The sequence below is a fragment of the Mustelus asterias genome, chromosome 13 (assembly GCF_964213995.1).
Source record: "Mustelus asterias chromosome 13, sMusAst1.hap1.1, whole genome shotgun sequence".
Taxonomy (NCBI): domain Eukaryota; kingdom Metazoa; phylum Chordata; class Chondrichthyes; order Carcharhiniformes; family Triakidae; genus Mustelus; species Mustelus asterias.
Genome location: NC_135813.1, coordinates 53,679,334 through 53,692,784, shown reverse-complemented (window position 1 = coordinate 53,692,784; position 13,451 = coordinate 53,679,334). Strand labels below are relative to the sequence as shown.

The following is a 13,451-nucleotide window of genomic DNA, read 5'->3' as shown; positions in this document are numbered from 1 at the left end:
CTGTACCTACCCCCCAGCACCTTAAACCTGTGTCCTCTCGTAGCAGCCATTTCCACCCTGGGAAAAAGCCTCTGAGAGTCCACCCGATCTATGCCTCTCAACATCTTATATACCTCTATTAGGTCTCCTCTCATCCTACGTCTCTCCAAGGAGAAAAGACCGAGCTCCCTCAGCCTATCCTCATAAGGCATGCCACTCAATCCAGGCAACATCCTTGTAAATCTCCTCTGCACCCTTTCAATCTTTTCCACATCCTTCCTGTAATGAGGCGACCAGAACAGAGCACAGTACTCCAAGTGGGGTCTGACGAGGGTCTTATATAGCTGCATCATTATCCCCAGACTCCTAAACTCAATCCCTCGATTGATAAAGGCCAGCACACCATACACCTTCTTAACCACCTCCTCCACCTGCGGGGCCGATTTTAGAGTCCTATGGACCCGGATCCTAAGGTCCTTCTGATCCTCTACAGTACAAGAGTCTTTCCCTTTATATTGTACTCCTTCATCCCATTCGACCTGCCAAAATGGACCACTATGCATTTATCTGGGTTGAAGTCCATCTGCCACTTCTCCGCCCAGTCTTGCACCCTATCTATGTCCCTCTGTAACTTCTGACATCCCTCCAGACTATCCACAACCCCACCAACCTTCGTGTCATCGGCAAACTTACCAACCCATCCCTCCACTTCCTCATCCAGGTCATTTATGAAAAAGACAAACAGTAAGGGTCCCAGAAGGGTCCCTGGGGCACACCACTGGTGACCGACCTCCAATTAGAAAAAGACCCATCTATGCACACTCTCTGCCTCCTTTGGGCATGCCAGTTCTGGATCCACAGGGCAGCAGCACCTTGGATCCCATGCCCTCTCACTTTTTCTAGAAGCCTTGCATGGGGGACCTTATCGAACGCCTTGCTAAAATCCATATAAACCACATCTACCGCTTTCCCTTTGTCAATGTGTTTACTCACATTTTCGAAGTACTCCACCAGGCTCGTAAGGCACGATCTGCCTTTGACAAAGCCATGCTGAGTATTCTTGAGCATACTAAACCTCTCTAAATGCTTATAAATCTTGTCCCTCAGGATCTTCTCCATCAGCTTACCAACCACTGAGGTTAGACTCACCGGTCGGTAATTTCCTGGGCTATCCCTATTCCCCTTCTTGAAAATAGGAACCACATCCGTAATCCTCCAATCCTCCGGCACCTCTCCCATCTCCATCGACGATGCAAAGATCATCGCCAGAGGCTCTACAATCTCTTCCCTCGTCTCCCACAGTAACCTGGGGTACATCCCATCCGGACCCGGCGACTTATCTATCTTGATGCCATTCAAAGATTCCAGCACAACCTCTTTGTTAAAGTCCACATACTCAATCTTTTCAGTCCACCGCAAGCCCACAGTACATCCACCCAGGTCCTTCTCCTCTGTGAAAACCGAGGCAAAATACTCATTAAGGCCTCTGCCATTTCTACAGGTTCCATACAGATTTTCCCGCCTTCACCTTTTATAGGCCCTATTCCTTCACGTCTCATCCTTTTACTCTTCACATATTTATAGAACGCCTGAGGGTTTTCCTTAATTCTACTTGCCAAGGCCTTCTCGTGACCCCTTCTGGCTCTCCTAATTTCCTTCTTTAGTCCCTTCCTACAAGCCGTATACTCATCTAGATCCCTATCTTTGCCAAGCTCTCTGAACCTTTAGTACACTTTCCTTTTCTTCTTGACTAGGTCCCGCACAGCTTTCGTACACCACGGTTCCTTTAACCTACCAACTCCTCCCTGTCTGCTCGGAACATTGTCCTGTAGAACTCTAGACAGACATTCCTTGAAAAACTGCCACCTCTCTTCAGTAGATTTCCCCGAGAATACCTCCTTCCAATTTACTCCTCTAATTTGCTGCCTTATGTCTTCATATTTCCCCTTACTCCATATAAACGCTTTCCTAGCTTGCCTGATTCTCTCTTTTTCCAATGCAAGCATAAAGGAGATGGAGTTATGATCGCTATCCCCAAGATGCTCTCCCACTGAGAGATCTGACACCTGTCCAGGCTCATTGGTCAGTATCAGATCAAGTACAGCCTCTCCTCTTATGGGCTTGTCCACATGCTGTGTCAGGAAACCCTCCTGAACACACCTAACAAACTCCTCCCCATCCAATCCCCTTACCCTAGGGATATTCCAATCTATGTTTGGGAAATTAAAGTCTCCTATCACAACAACTCTGCTATTACTGCAACTCTCCAGGATCTGTTTCCCTATCTGCTCCTCCACCTCCCTGTCACTATTGGGCGGCCTATAGAAAACTCCAAGCAAAATGATCGACCCCTTCCCACTCCGAACTTCCACCCACAGAGACTCTGTAGACAATCCCTCCACAGCATACACCTTCTCTACAGCTGTGGCACTATTCCTGATCAGCAGTGCCACTCCATCCCCTCTCTTGCCTTCCTCCCTGTCCTTCCTGAAACATCTGAATCCCGGCATCTGGAGTATCCAGTCCTGTCCCTGAGACATCCAAGTCTCCGTAATGGCCACCACATCACACTTCCAGGCATTGATCCACGCTCTGAGCTCATCCCCTTTATTCACTATACTCCTGGCATTAAAGTAGACACATCTCAATCCTTTGGTCTGAGCTCTCCCCTTCTCTGTTGCTGCAGCATAATGTGACCATGCACAACAACACTCCCCATGACAGCCACCCCACCTCAGCCTCCAACACCTCCCCGTCTCCGACACTCCCCCTATCTCCGACACTCCCCCCTCCCTTCTCCTGTAATTCCATCCCCCCCACCCCCCGCATCTCCCACACTCCTCCCACATTCTTCAACCACCATCCACCCGCCGTGTTCAGCACTGAGGACAGCCTGGGGAGCAGGCAGAGAAAAGGACCGGAAGCACGAGGAGGGGACCAGGCGCGCGAGGGGGGGCCGGAGGGAGCGAGGGGGGGGGGGGGGGGCGGGGGCGGACGGAGCGAGGGGGGGCGGCCAGAGGGAGGGGGGGCGGAGGGAGCGAGGAGCGAGGGGGGGGGGCCGGAGGGTGCGAGGGGAGGGAGGGCAGAGAAGGCGAGGGGGTGGGGCCAGAGGGAGCGAGGGGGGGGCCTAGAGGGAGCGAGGGGGGGGCCAGAGGGAGCGAGGGGGGGGCCCAGAGGGAGCGAGGGGGGGGCCAGAGGGAGCGAGGGGGGGGCCAGAGGGAGCGAGGGGGGGTCAGAGGGAGCGAGGGGGGGGCCAGAGGGAGCGAGGGGGGGGCCAGAGGGAGCGAGGGGGGGGTCAGAGGGAGCGAGGGGGGGGCCAGAGGGAGCGAGGGGGGGGGGGGGGGGCAGAGGGAGCGAGGGGGGGGGGGCCAGAGGGAGCGAGGGGGGGGCCAGAGGGAGCGAGGGGGGGGGCCAGAGGGAGCGAGGGGGGAGCCAGAGGGAGCGATGGGGGGGGTCAGAGGGAGCGAGGGGGGAGCCAGAGGGAGCGAGGAGGGGGCCAGAGGGAGCGAGGGGGGGGTCAGAGGGAGCGAGGGGGGGGCCAGAGGGAGCGAGGGGGGGGGCCAGAGGGAGCGAGGGGGGGGTCAGAGGGAGCGAGGGGGGGGCCAGAGGGAGCGAGGAGGGGGCCAGAGGGAGCGAGGGGGGGGGCCAGAGGGAGCGAGGGGGGGGCCAGAGGGAGCGAGGAGAGGCCAGAGGGAGCGAGGCGGGGCCAGAGGGAGCGAGGCGGGGCCAGAGGGAGCGAGGCGGGGCCAGAGGGAGCGAGGCGGGGCCAGAGGGAGGGAGGAGGGGCCAGTGGGAGGGAGGGGGGGACCAAGGTGCTCAGTCCCGTGGCGATAGCAGTTAGTTTGGGAATAATTTATGGACGCAGCAGTCAGCCGGAGCAGAGATGGGCTAAATTTCAGACTGAATAGAAGTAACCATCGTAATGGATTCGCTGTGGGCTGCGGAGGTCTAGGGGTCGAGGAAGGGCTGGGCGGCAGGGGAGGGCTAAGGGAGTAGGGGAGGGCTGTGGGGTGGGGGTGGCTGGGGGGTTGGGGGGAGGGCGGGGAGGATGGCTGTGGGGGCAGGTGGGGGGGTTGGGGCAAAGCTGATCCAAGGGTCAGTTCGAATGAAGCAGGATTGCATCGCCTTGATGGGAAACATTAAAAGTGGGCATTGTGGAACAGGACTGGATAGCAGTACAGAGACACGGTGTGTGTCTGGCTCACCCGGAAGGCCCACTTATCACTCATCTGCCGACACAGGTTGAGATCGAGCTCAGCAACTAGCAGCCCATCCCTGGTGCGAGACAGCCCGGGGGTCCGAGTCCCATCAGGAGCAGCTACATAACTGGAGCCATAGAAATGGCCAAATTCATGATGGGCTTTTGAGAAAAGACAGAAATACAGCGTTAATACAAAACACAACATCCGTGTCGATGGAAAATCTGTCTCACTCAGCCTTGCATAGATTCACTGAACCACTGCTCTCTGGGAAGAGAATTCTAAACACTAACTACCCTCAAAGGAGAACTTCTCCCCTTTAGAACTCCAATGTCAACTTTAAATCATCAAAAGCACTGCCATGTGGGAGACCGGAGATTGTAAATCAGAGAGACTCAAATAACTGTAATCCATAAAAGTTTATGATCTTTATCTGTACCCAGTCTGCGTGTGTGTGGGCGTGCGAGAGTGTGTAAGGTTGTGTTTAATCAGGGTGAGTGTGTGAGAATAATTAGCTTTCTTTATTTTTAAATTCAGGACAGCTTGCTGCTGGATTATTCAATAGGAATAGACATTTTAATCGTAAGAAAGTACACACCACTTTCCACACAAACATCCTGATCACAGGCAGCAAGGTACATTCTCCCTCAGACACTAAATCATGGATTGATTTGCTGGGTGGAGTTTGGAGTTTGTGTAAATGAAGTATCAGAGATCACAAAAGGCAATGATCGCCGACAGAAACGGCAGGGTTGAGCAGGGGAAAGGGGGGGGGTGCGGGGCGTCTGGGAGGGGGGGGGCGCGGAGGGTCCGGGAGGGGGGGGCCCGCAGGGGGTCTGGGGGGGGCTGCGGGGGGTCCAGGAGGGAGGGGGGTGCGTGGGGGGTCCGGGAGGGGAGGGCCGCGGGGGGTCCAGGAGGGGCGGGGGCCGCGGGGGGTCCGGGAGGGGCGAGGGCCGCGGGGGGGGGGGGGTCGCGGGGGGTCCGGGAGGGGGGCCACGAGGGGTCCGGGAGGGGGGGCTGCGGGGGGTCCGGGAGGGGGGGCCGCGGGGGGTCCGGGAGGGGGGGGCCGCAGGGGATCCGGGAGGGGGGGCCGGGGGGGGGTCCGACAGGGGGGCTGCTGGAGTCGAGGAGGGGGCTGTGGGGAGGGGAACAGAACAGCAGTTACCCTGGCTGGGGAGATTGGGAGGGGGTTTTATAGTTGGTGTGAGGGGCAGCAGGAGTGGTAATCCACAGATTCTGGGGTGGTTTCTGTGGATTCAAAGGTTGCAAATGTAACCTCAATGTCAGAGGGCAGTCCTGATAACAGTCATTAGCAGGATGCTAGAATCTATCATTAAGGACATGGTAACAGCACACTTACAAAATCATAATATGATTACGCTGAATCAATATGGTTTTATGAAAAATATATCGGTGTTTGACAAATCTATTTTTTGAGGATGTATCTATCAGGATAGTTACAGGGGAACCAGTGAATATGTTATATTTGGATTTGAGAAGGTATTTGAGAAAATGCCACATGAGAGATGGTGTGTAAAATGAGGGCTCATGCAGTTGGGAGTAAATATTAACCTGGAGCGAGGACTGATCAATGGACAGAAAACAGAGAGTAGGAATAAATGGGTCTTTTTTGGGTTGCCAGGCTGTAACTAGTGACTCAGTTCTGGGGTCTCAGCTGTTTACTATTGATGTTAAAGGACTGAATTAAACAAAGTGTTGGATTTCCCCATATTCAGGAAGAGGGTTGGGGGAGGTGCCCACCAAGGGGTGCGCCATCTACACCTGCAGCTACTTAACAGCCGATTGGGAGATGGTGGCGAAGTGGTAATGTCTCTGGCTAGTAACCCAGAGAGCCAGACTAATGCTGCAGGGACACGGCAGCTGGTGGAACTTAAATTCAATCAATAAATCTGTAATCAAATGACCATGAAACTATAATTGATTGCCAGAAAGGTCCATTGGAAATCTGCTATCCTTACTTGGCCTGGCCTACATGTGACTCTAATGCACATGACTAGGGAGGTGATGGCCTAGTGGTATTATCATTAGACTATTAATTCAGAAACTCAGCTAATGTTCTAGGTACCCGGGTTTGAATCCCACCACGGAAATTTAATTTAATTTTTAAAATGTGGAATTAAGAATCTACTGATGACCATGAAACCATGGTCGATTGTCAGGAAAAACCCGTCTGGTTCATTAATGTTCTTTAGGGAAGGAAATCTGCCATCCTTACTTGGTCTGGCCTACATATGATTCCAGAGTCACAGCAATGTGGTTGACTCTCAAATGCCTCCAAAGGCAACTATGGATGGGCAATAAATGCTGGCCAGCCAGCGACACCCACGTCCCATGAATGAATTAAAAAAAACTCTTAACTGCCCTGTGAAATGGCCGAGCAAACCATTCAGTTTAAGGAAAATTAGGGATGTGCAAAAGATGTTGGCCTTGCCAGCGATGCCTACATCCTGTGAAGAAATGACTTTTTAAAAAATGTCCATTCAGCAGGAGGTGGGAATTCAATGTCTCTGGATCAGGAAGTCCCGCCTCAGAGAGCTTCTGGCCAATCAGAGGCTGGCAGCTCCCCAGCACTTCAGGATGCAGGCACGTGGCGTTGGATTAGGAATTGGGTCAGTGTCAGGGTACAGGGGTCTCACCGAGTGCCAAGCAGGCAGTCCTGGACAAGGGAGGGGGGCTGGTGGTTTGAGAGACCATGGAATAAAACCATAGGGTGGCTCGCCAATGGAGACAGATGGTGTTCAGAAGGGAACTCCCCACCTACCAGCAGACTGTGCAGGGAAATCTGCTGGGTCATCTCTCTGTTAAATCCCGGGGGGGGCTGCTGGGTCATCTCTCTGTTAAATCCCGGGGGGGGGGGGGGGGGGGAGAGGGCGGCGGCTAGAAAGAGGAAGAAGAAGCTGGAAAGGTTTCCTCCTTACCCTTCTGTCCATCACCGGATGTAAATTCATTCTTGAAATACTCCTGGATGGTAAGAGAAAGAGAGAGGACAGAGTTATTGCAGGGGAAAGAACAGGGTACCCAATGAAAGATTAGTGAGAGGGCTACAATCAAAGCAGCCAGAAAATCCCAGCCTCCTAGATCAGTTACTGCACCACTCAGTTAGAGAACAAACAGCCCACACTAGGCAACTTAATGTTCACAATATTGACACTGTGACTGTTACATCTACACATGCACAGGAGTATCAATCATATATTCCCAAGATAGTGTCGGATACATGTAGCTGTCGCTGCCCCACTCCCCTCCCCTCCCCTCACTGCACCCCACTCCCCTCACTGCTCCCCCTCCCCTGTCCCCCACTCCCTTCCCAGCCCCATCCCCTGCCGTGGCCCCCTCCACTCCCCTCCCCTCCCCGAAACCCGGGAATGGGGTTGAGAATCACAAAATCTGGACCTGCCCACTAATTTTGAAGGGCTCCCAAGTCGTCCTGCCCTTGTTGAAAATCCAGCTCATCATATTTGCAACACTAACCCACAAGAAAACCAACCAAATCGGACAATCAGGGTTTGAAGTTCAAGTTTATAGAGTTCCAATCTTCCTGCAGATGAGTTTATTTTACCAATGGGGGCTTCACCCTCGTCCAACGTGAGCAGGAAGTCTCCTTTGCCATTTCACACAGTCTTTACAGTTTGCCCAGTACTTGTCTAACATGTTGCACCTGAGCTTCATATTTCTCATGCTGTTTTTGAAAACCTGTTTGGGTGGTGGGCTGTTTGGATCCAGGGATAGTATTCGTGCAGCTTTTTGGTTTCTTTGGTCTGACAAACTTCCTCACGAACATCAATTCTGATCACTGACAAATCATCTACTTTCTGCATACTGGTTGTTATGATCTGGGACTTAAGGAATTCCCTGACATACCACTGGATTTTTAAAAAATACTTTTCCAATTCAATCAAATCAAATCCAATTCAGAGTCTCAACAAGTTGAGACATTTCAGATCCAGGCTGACAAGACAGGGCGAGCGACCAAACCACCCTGTCCTGGGCCTGATCTACATGAGCCAAGCTGATTGGAGAAGGGGGAGGATCCTCCTCCAAGACTCGAGCTCATCTGCATCTCAGCCAAAAGGCCGAGATGCCGCTTTTAAAAATTGCTTCATATGAAACATATGAAGCTTCAGCGTAACCCAATGACCTCAACCAAGTGCGGCCGACAATGGGGTGCCGACCATACACTTGATCTTAGCCAAAAGGCCGCACTGGATTTAGCAATACTCCTTGTTTTTATTTGGAGTCAGACACTAGATCACCATTAGAGCTTTCTTTGGTGCTAGCTTCAGAGCTTTCACCTTTTAATACAGGTGCCAAACTATTCTGCCTGGATGTTAACACCTGATATAGAAACAGAAAATGCTGGAAAAACTCAGCCTGTCTGGCAGCATCTGTGGAGAGAGAAACAGAGTTAACGTTCCGAATCTGTATGATTTCTTCAAAATCTCCAGTTTTTTTTACCCGTCTGTAGTTTTATGTCCAAAAATGTTTGAGCCAGCCAATCATCTGAACTGAAATTCACAGCAGCTGAATTTGTTTCATCTGGTTTAAATTCAGGATCAATTTAGGTTCTTCTTCATGACGTGGCCTTCAATCTCTTTTTCCAGGAGACACATGCTTCACATTGTCTCCTTTAGTGAAAGCAGTTCATTTTCCTGCCAAGTCAAATGCTCTTTAGCTGCTTTGGTTATTTCAATGGTCAGCCAAGAAAGCTTGATAATCCTTTTTATTCAGTTGACACATTTTCCTACTTGTCTCCTGTTTTTCCATAGCCCACTGAACTTGAGCCTTGTCTAAGTCTATGCTAGCAAGAGAGATTTCTTCCTCATTCTGAGGTTTTAATTTATGTTCAATAACATAATTATTTTTCCTCACAGCTCTGAAACGTCAACACTGGACTCAACTTTTCCACTCTCTTTCAAAGAATGTAGGTAGGAAGAGCAGGGGGGTCATACGAGAGAAATTCAGGGAGATGGGTGCTAGGCTAAAAAGTAAGGCCTCCAGGGTAGCAATCTCTGGACTGCTCCCGGTGACTAGTGCAAGTGAGGCTAGGAACAGAGAGATTCTACAGTTGAACGCATGGCTAAAGGACTGGTGCAAGAGGGAGGGTTTCAAATTCATAGATAACTGGGAAGTCTTCAAGTCAGGATGGCAACTGTACAGAAAGGATGGGTTACACCTTAACTGGAAGGGAGCAAATATCCTGGCTGGGAGTTTTGCTAGAGTGTTTCGGCAGGATTTAAACTAGTGTGGCAGGGGGGTGGGGACCAAAACAGTAGGTCAGTAAGTACTGAGGCTGGGGTTGAGCTGGGGGCCAGGGCAAGCCTAGCAAAGAAGAGGAGCACTCTGGAGGAGGATGACCTGAGTGAGCCTGGAGGTCTGGAGTGCATCTGCTTCAATGCGAGGAGCGTAACGGCTAAGACAGACGAACTTAGGGCCTTAATACTTACACAGAATTTGGATGTGGTTGCGGTGACGGAGACTTGGTTAAAAGAAGGACAGGACTGGCAGCTGAATATTCCGGGGTATAAGTGTTTTAGGCGAGACAGAGGAGGGGCTAAAAAAGGTGGGGGAGTAGCGATATTAGTTAGGGAGCATATTACCGCGGTGCAGAGGGTAGACAACTTAGAGGGGTCATGTACTGAGTCGCTGTGGGTGGAACTCAGAAACAGGAAGGGTGCAGTCACTATGCTGGGGGTGTACTACAGACCACCCAACAGCCCACGGGAAGTGGAGGAAAGGATATGTCAGGAGATTCTGGATAGGTGCAGAAAAAATAGGGTCGTTGTAGTGGGGGACTTTAATTTCCCTGGTATAGACTGGAAAGTGCTTAGAGCTGGGGGTCCGGACGGGGAGGAATTTGTAAAATGTATACTGGAAGGTTCTTTGGAACAGTATGTAGATAGCCTGACTAGAGAGGGGGCTATACTGGACCTAGTTCTGGGAAATGAGCCCGGTCAGGTCGTCAAAGTTTCGGTAGGGGAACATGTGGCAAATAGTGACCACAATTCTGTTAACTTTAGGATAGTAATGGACAAGGATGAGTGCTGTCCTACGGGCAGGGTGCTAAATTGGGTGAAGGCTAACTATAGCCGGATTAGGCAGGAATTAGTGGACGTTGATTGGGAGAGGATGTTCGAGGGTAAGTCCACGTTTGGCATGTGGGAGTCTTTTAAGGAACAATTGATAAGGCTGCAGGATAGGCATGTGCCTGTAAAAAGGAAAGTTAGGAAAGGTAGGATTCGAGAGCCGTGGATAACCAGGGAAATTGAGGATCTGATTAAAATGAAAAGGGAGGCGTATGTTAAGTCCAGGCAACTGAAAACAGATGGAGCTCTGGAGGAATACAGAGAGAGTAGGAAAGAAGTCAAACGGGGAGTTAGAAGGGCAAAAAGAGGTCACGAGATGTTCTTGGCAGGCAGGATTAAGGAGAATCCTAAGGCATTCTATTCATATGTTAGGAACAAAAGAGTTGTCAGGGAGAAAATCGGACCTCTCAGGGACAAAGGAGGGGAATTATGCTTAGAACCCAAGGGAATAGGGGAGATCCTAAATGAATACTTTGCATCGGTTTTCACGAAGGAGAGGGACGTGTTAACCGGGAGTGTGTCGGAGGGAGGTGTTGACCCGTTAGAGAAAATCTCCATTACAAGGGAGGAAGTGTTAGGTTTTTTAGGGAACATTAAAACTGACAAAGCTCCAGGGCCTGATGGCATCTATCCTAGACTGCTCAAGGAGACGAGAGATGAAATTGCTGGGCCTCTGACGGAAATCTTTGTCGCTTCTTTGGACACAGGTGAGGTCCCTGAGGATTGGAGGATAGCGAATGTGGTCCCGTTGTTTAAGAAGGGTAGCAGGGATAACCCGGGAAATTATAGGTCGGTGAGCTTGACGTCCGTGGTAGGGAAGTTGTTGGAGAGGATTCTTAGAGATAGGATATACGTGCATTTAGAACGGAACAATCTCATTAGTGACAGATAGCATGGTTTTGTAAGAGGGAGGTCGTGCCTTACAAATTTGGTGGAGTTTTTTGAGGAAGTGACAAAAACGGTTGACGAAGGAAGGGCCGTGGATATCGTCTATATGGATTTCAGTAAGGGATTTGACAAAGTCCCACATGGCAGGTTGGTTAAGAAGGTTCAGGCTCATGGGATACAAGGAGAAGTGGCTAGATGGGTGGAGAACTGGCTTGGCCATAGGAGACAGAGGGTAGCAGTCGAAGGGTCTTTTTCCGGCTGGAGATCTGTGACCAGTGGTGTTCCGCAGGGCTCTGTACTGGGACCTCTGCTATTTGTGATATATATAAATAGAACATAGAACATAGAACATAGAACATTACAGCGCAGAACAGGCCCTTCGGCCCACGATGTTGCACCGACCAGTTAAAAAAAAAACTGTGACCCTCCAACCTAAACCAATTTCTTTTCGTCCATGAACCTATCTACGGATCTCTTAAACGCCCCCAAACTAGGCGCATTTACTACTGATGCTGGCAGGGCATTCCAATCCCTCACCACCCTCTGGGTAAAGAACCTACCCCTGACATCGGTTCTATAACTACCCCCCCTCAATTTAAAGCCATGCCCCCTCGTGCTGGATTTCTCCATCAGAGGAAAAAGGCTATCACTATCCACCCTATCTAAACCTCTAATCATCTTATATGTTTCAATAAGATTGATTTGGAAGAAGGTGTAACTGGTGTTATCAACAAGTTTGCGGATGACACGAAGATGGCTGGACTTGCGGATAGCGAAGAGCATTGTCGGGCAATACAGCAGGATATAGATAGGCTGGAAAATTGGGCGGAGAGGTGGCAGATGGAATTTAATCCAGATAAATGCGAAGTGATGCATTTTGGAAGAAATAATGTAGGGAGGAGTTATACAATAAATGGCAGAGCCATCAAGAGTATAGAAACACAGAGGGACCTAGGTGTGCAAGTCCACAAATCCTTGAAGCTGGCAACACAGGTGGAGAAGATGGTGAAGAAGGCATATGGTATGCTTGCCTTTATAGGACGGGGTATAGAGTATAAAAGCTGGAGTCTGATGATGCAGCTGTATAGAACGCTGGTTAGGCCACATTTGGAGTACTGCGTCCAGTTCTGGTCGCCGCACTACCAGAAAGATGTGGAGGCTTTAGAGAGAGTGCAGAGAAGGCTTACCAGGATGTTGCCTGGTATGGAGGGTCTTAGCTATGAGGAGAGATTGGGTAAACTGGGGTTGTTCTCCCTGGAAAGACAGAGAATGAGGGGAGATCTAATAGAGGTGTACAAGATTATGAAGGGGATAGATAGGGTGAACAGTGGGAAGCTTTTTCCCAGATCAGAAGTGACGATCACAAGGGGTCACGGGCTCAAGGTGAGAGGGGCGAAGTATAACTCAGATATCAGAGGGATGTTTTTTACACAGAGGGTGGTGGGGGCCTGGAATGCGCTGCCAAGTAGGGTGGTGGAGGCAGACACGCTGACATCGTTTAAGACTTAACTGGATAGTCACATGAGCAGCCTGGGAATGGAGGGATACAAACGATTGGTCTAGTTGGACCAAGGAGCAGCACAGGCTTAGAGGGCCGAAGGGCCTGTTTTCCTGTGCTGTACTGTTCTTTGTCTTTGTTTGTTCTCTCTTTCATCATTAGCAGTGAATACTGCTGCTATCTGCTTTGCCACACATTGCTCATGCTTCTTCAATTCAGACTGAATTGCCAGAGCTTCAGACCGGAGAGATTGGGCTGAAAAAAATCTGAATTGTCAATTGTCATGAGTAGGAAAACTAGTAAGACCTGAGTAAGACTCTATTCACACTCTGTGTCTAGGAAGGGGGGGGGGGGAGTGCATGCCTAGGCTGGAGAACAGGTCCCAGTGGGGTGGGGAGGGAAGAGAGCAGGCCCAGGCACAGGCCCAGGGGAGTGGCTACTCAGCCTTGCCGCAGGCCAGACCCAGTTGTGGTCTGCAGCATGAGCCACTCCTGAGGAATGGAACTTTGGGTTGGATTTTCTGTTCTGGAGACTGAATGCAGTGGCGGCTGAGAAAGGTGGAGTGGTTTCTGCTGCCCAGTGTGATGGGCTGCGGCGACGGATTATCCGCTTTCTGTCCTCATGTATATATGACACGTCCACCTCCCTCCCCCATACCCTCAGCGGCTCTTATTTCTGGGTGCCATATTTAAATGGCACTTGACCAGGAACTGCTGGGGTGAGTGATGGCAATGAGAAGACACAGATGCCCTGCACCCAGGTTCAGTGCCAATGGACTGCTGG

At 50.9% G+C, this 13,451-nt stretch overlaps 1 protein-coding gene across 1 annotated transcript in view; it reads right to left on the bottom strand.

Annotated features, from left to right (window-relative positions):
* Positions 1-13,451, bottom strand: part of upb1 (ureidopropionase, beta) — a 152,441-nt gene that overhangs the window by 1,237 nt on the left and 137,753 nt on the right. The window contains exons 8-9 of the mRNA XM_078226774.1: positions 7,118-7,160; positions 4,185-4,339 (exon numbers count right to left, since the gene is read on the bottom strand). Of these exons, the coding sequence (XP_078082900.1) occupies positions 4,185-4,339; positions 7,118-7,160 (198 nt within the window). The remainder of the gene's footprint in view (positions 1-4,184; positions 4,340-7,117; positions 7,161-13,451) is intronic.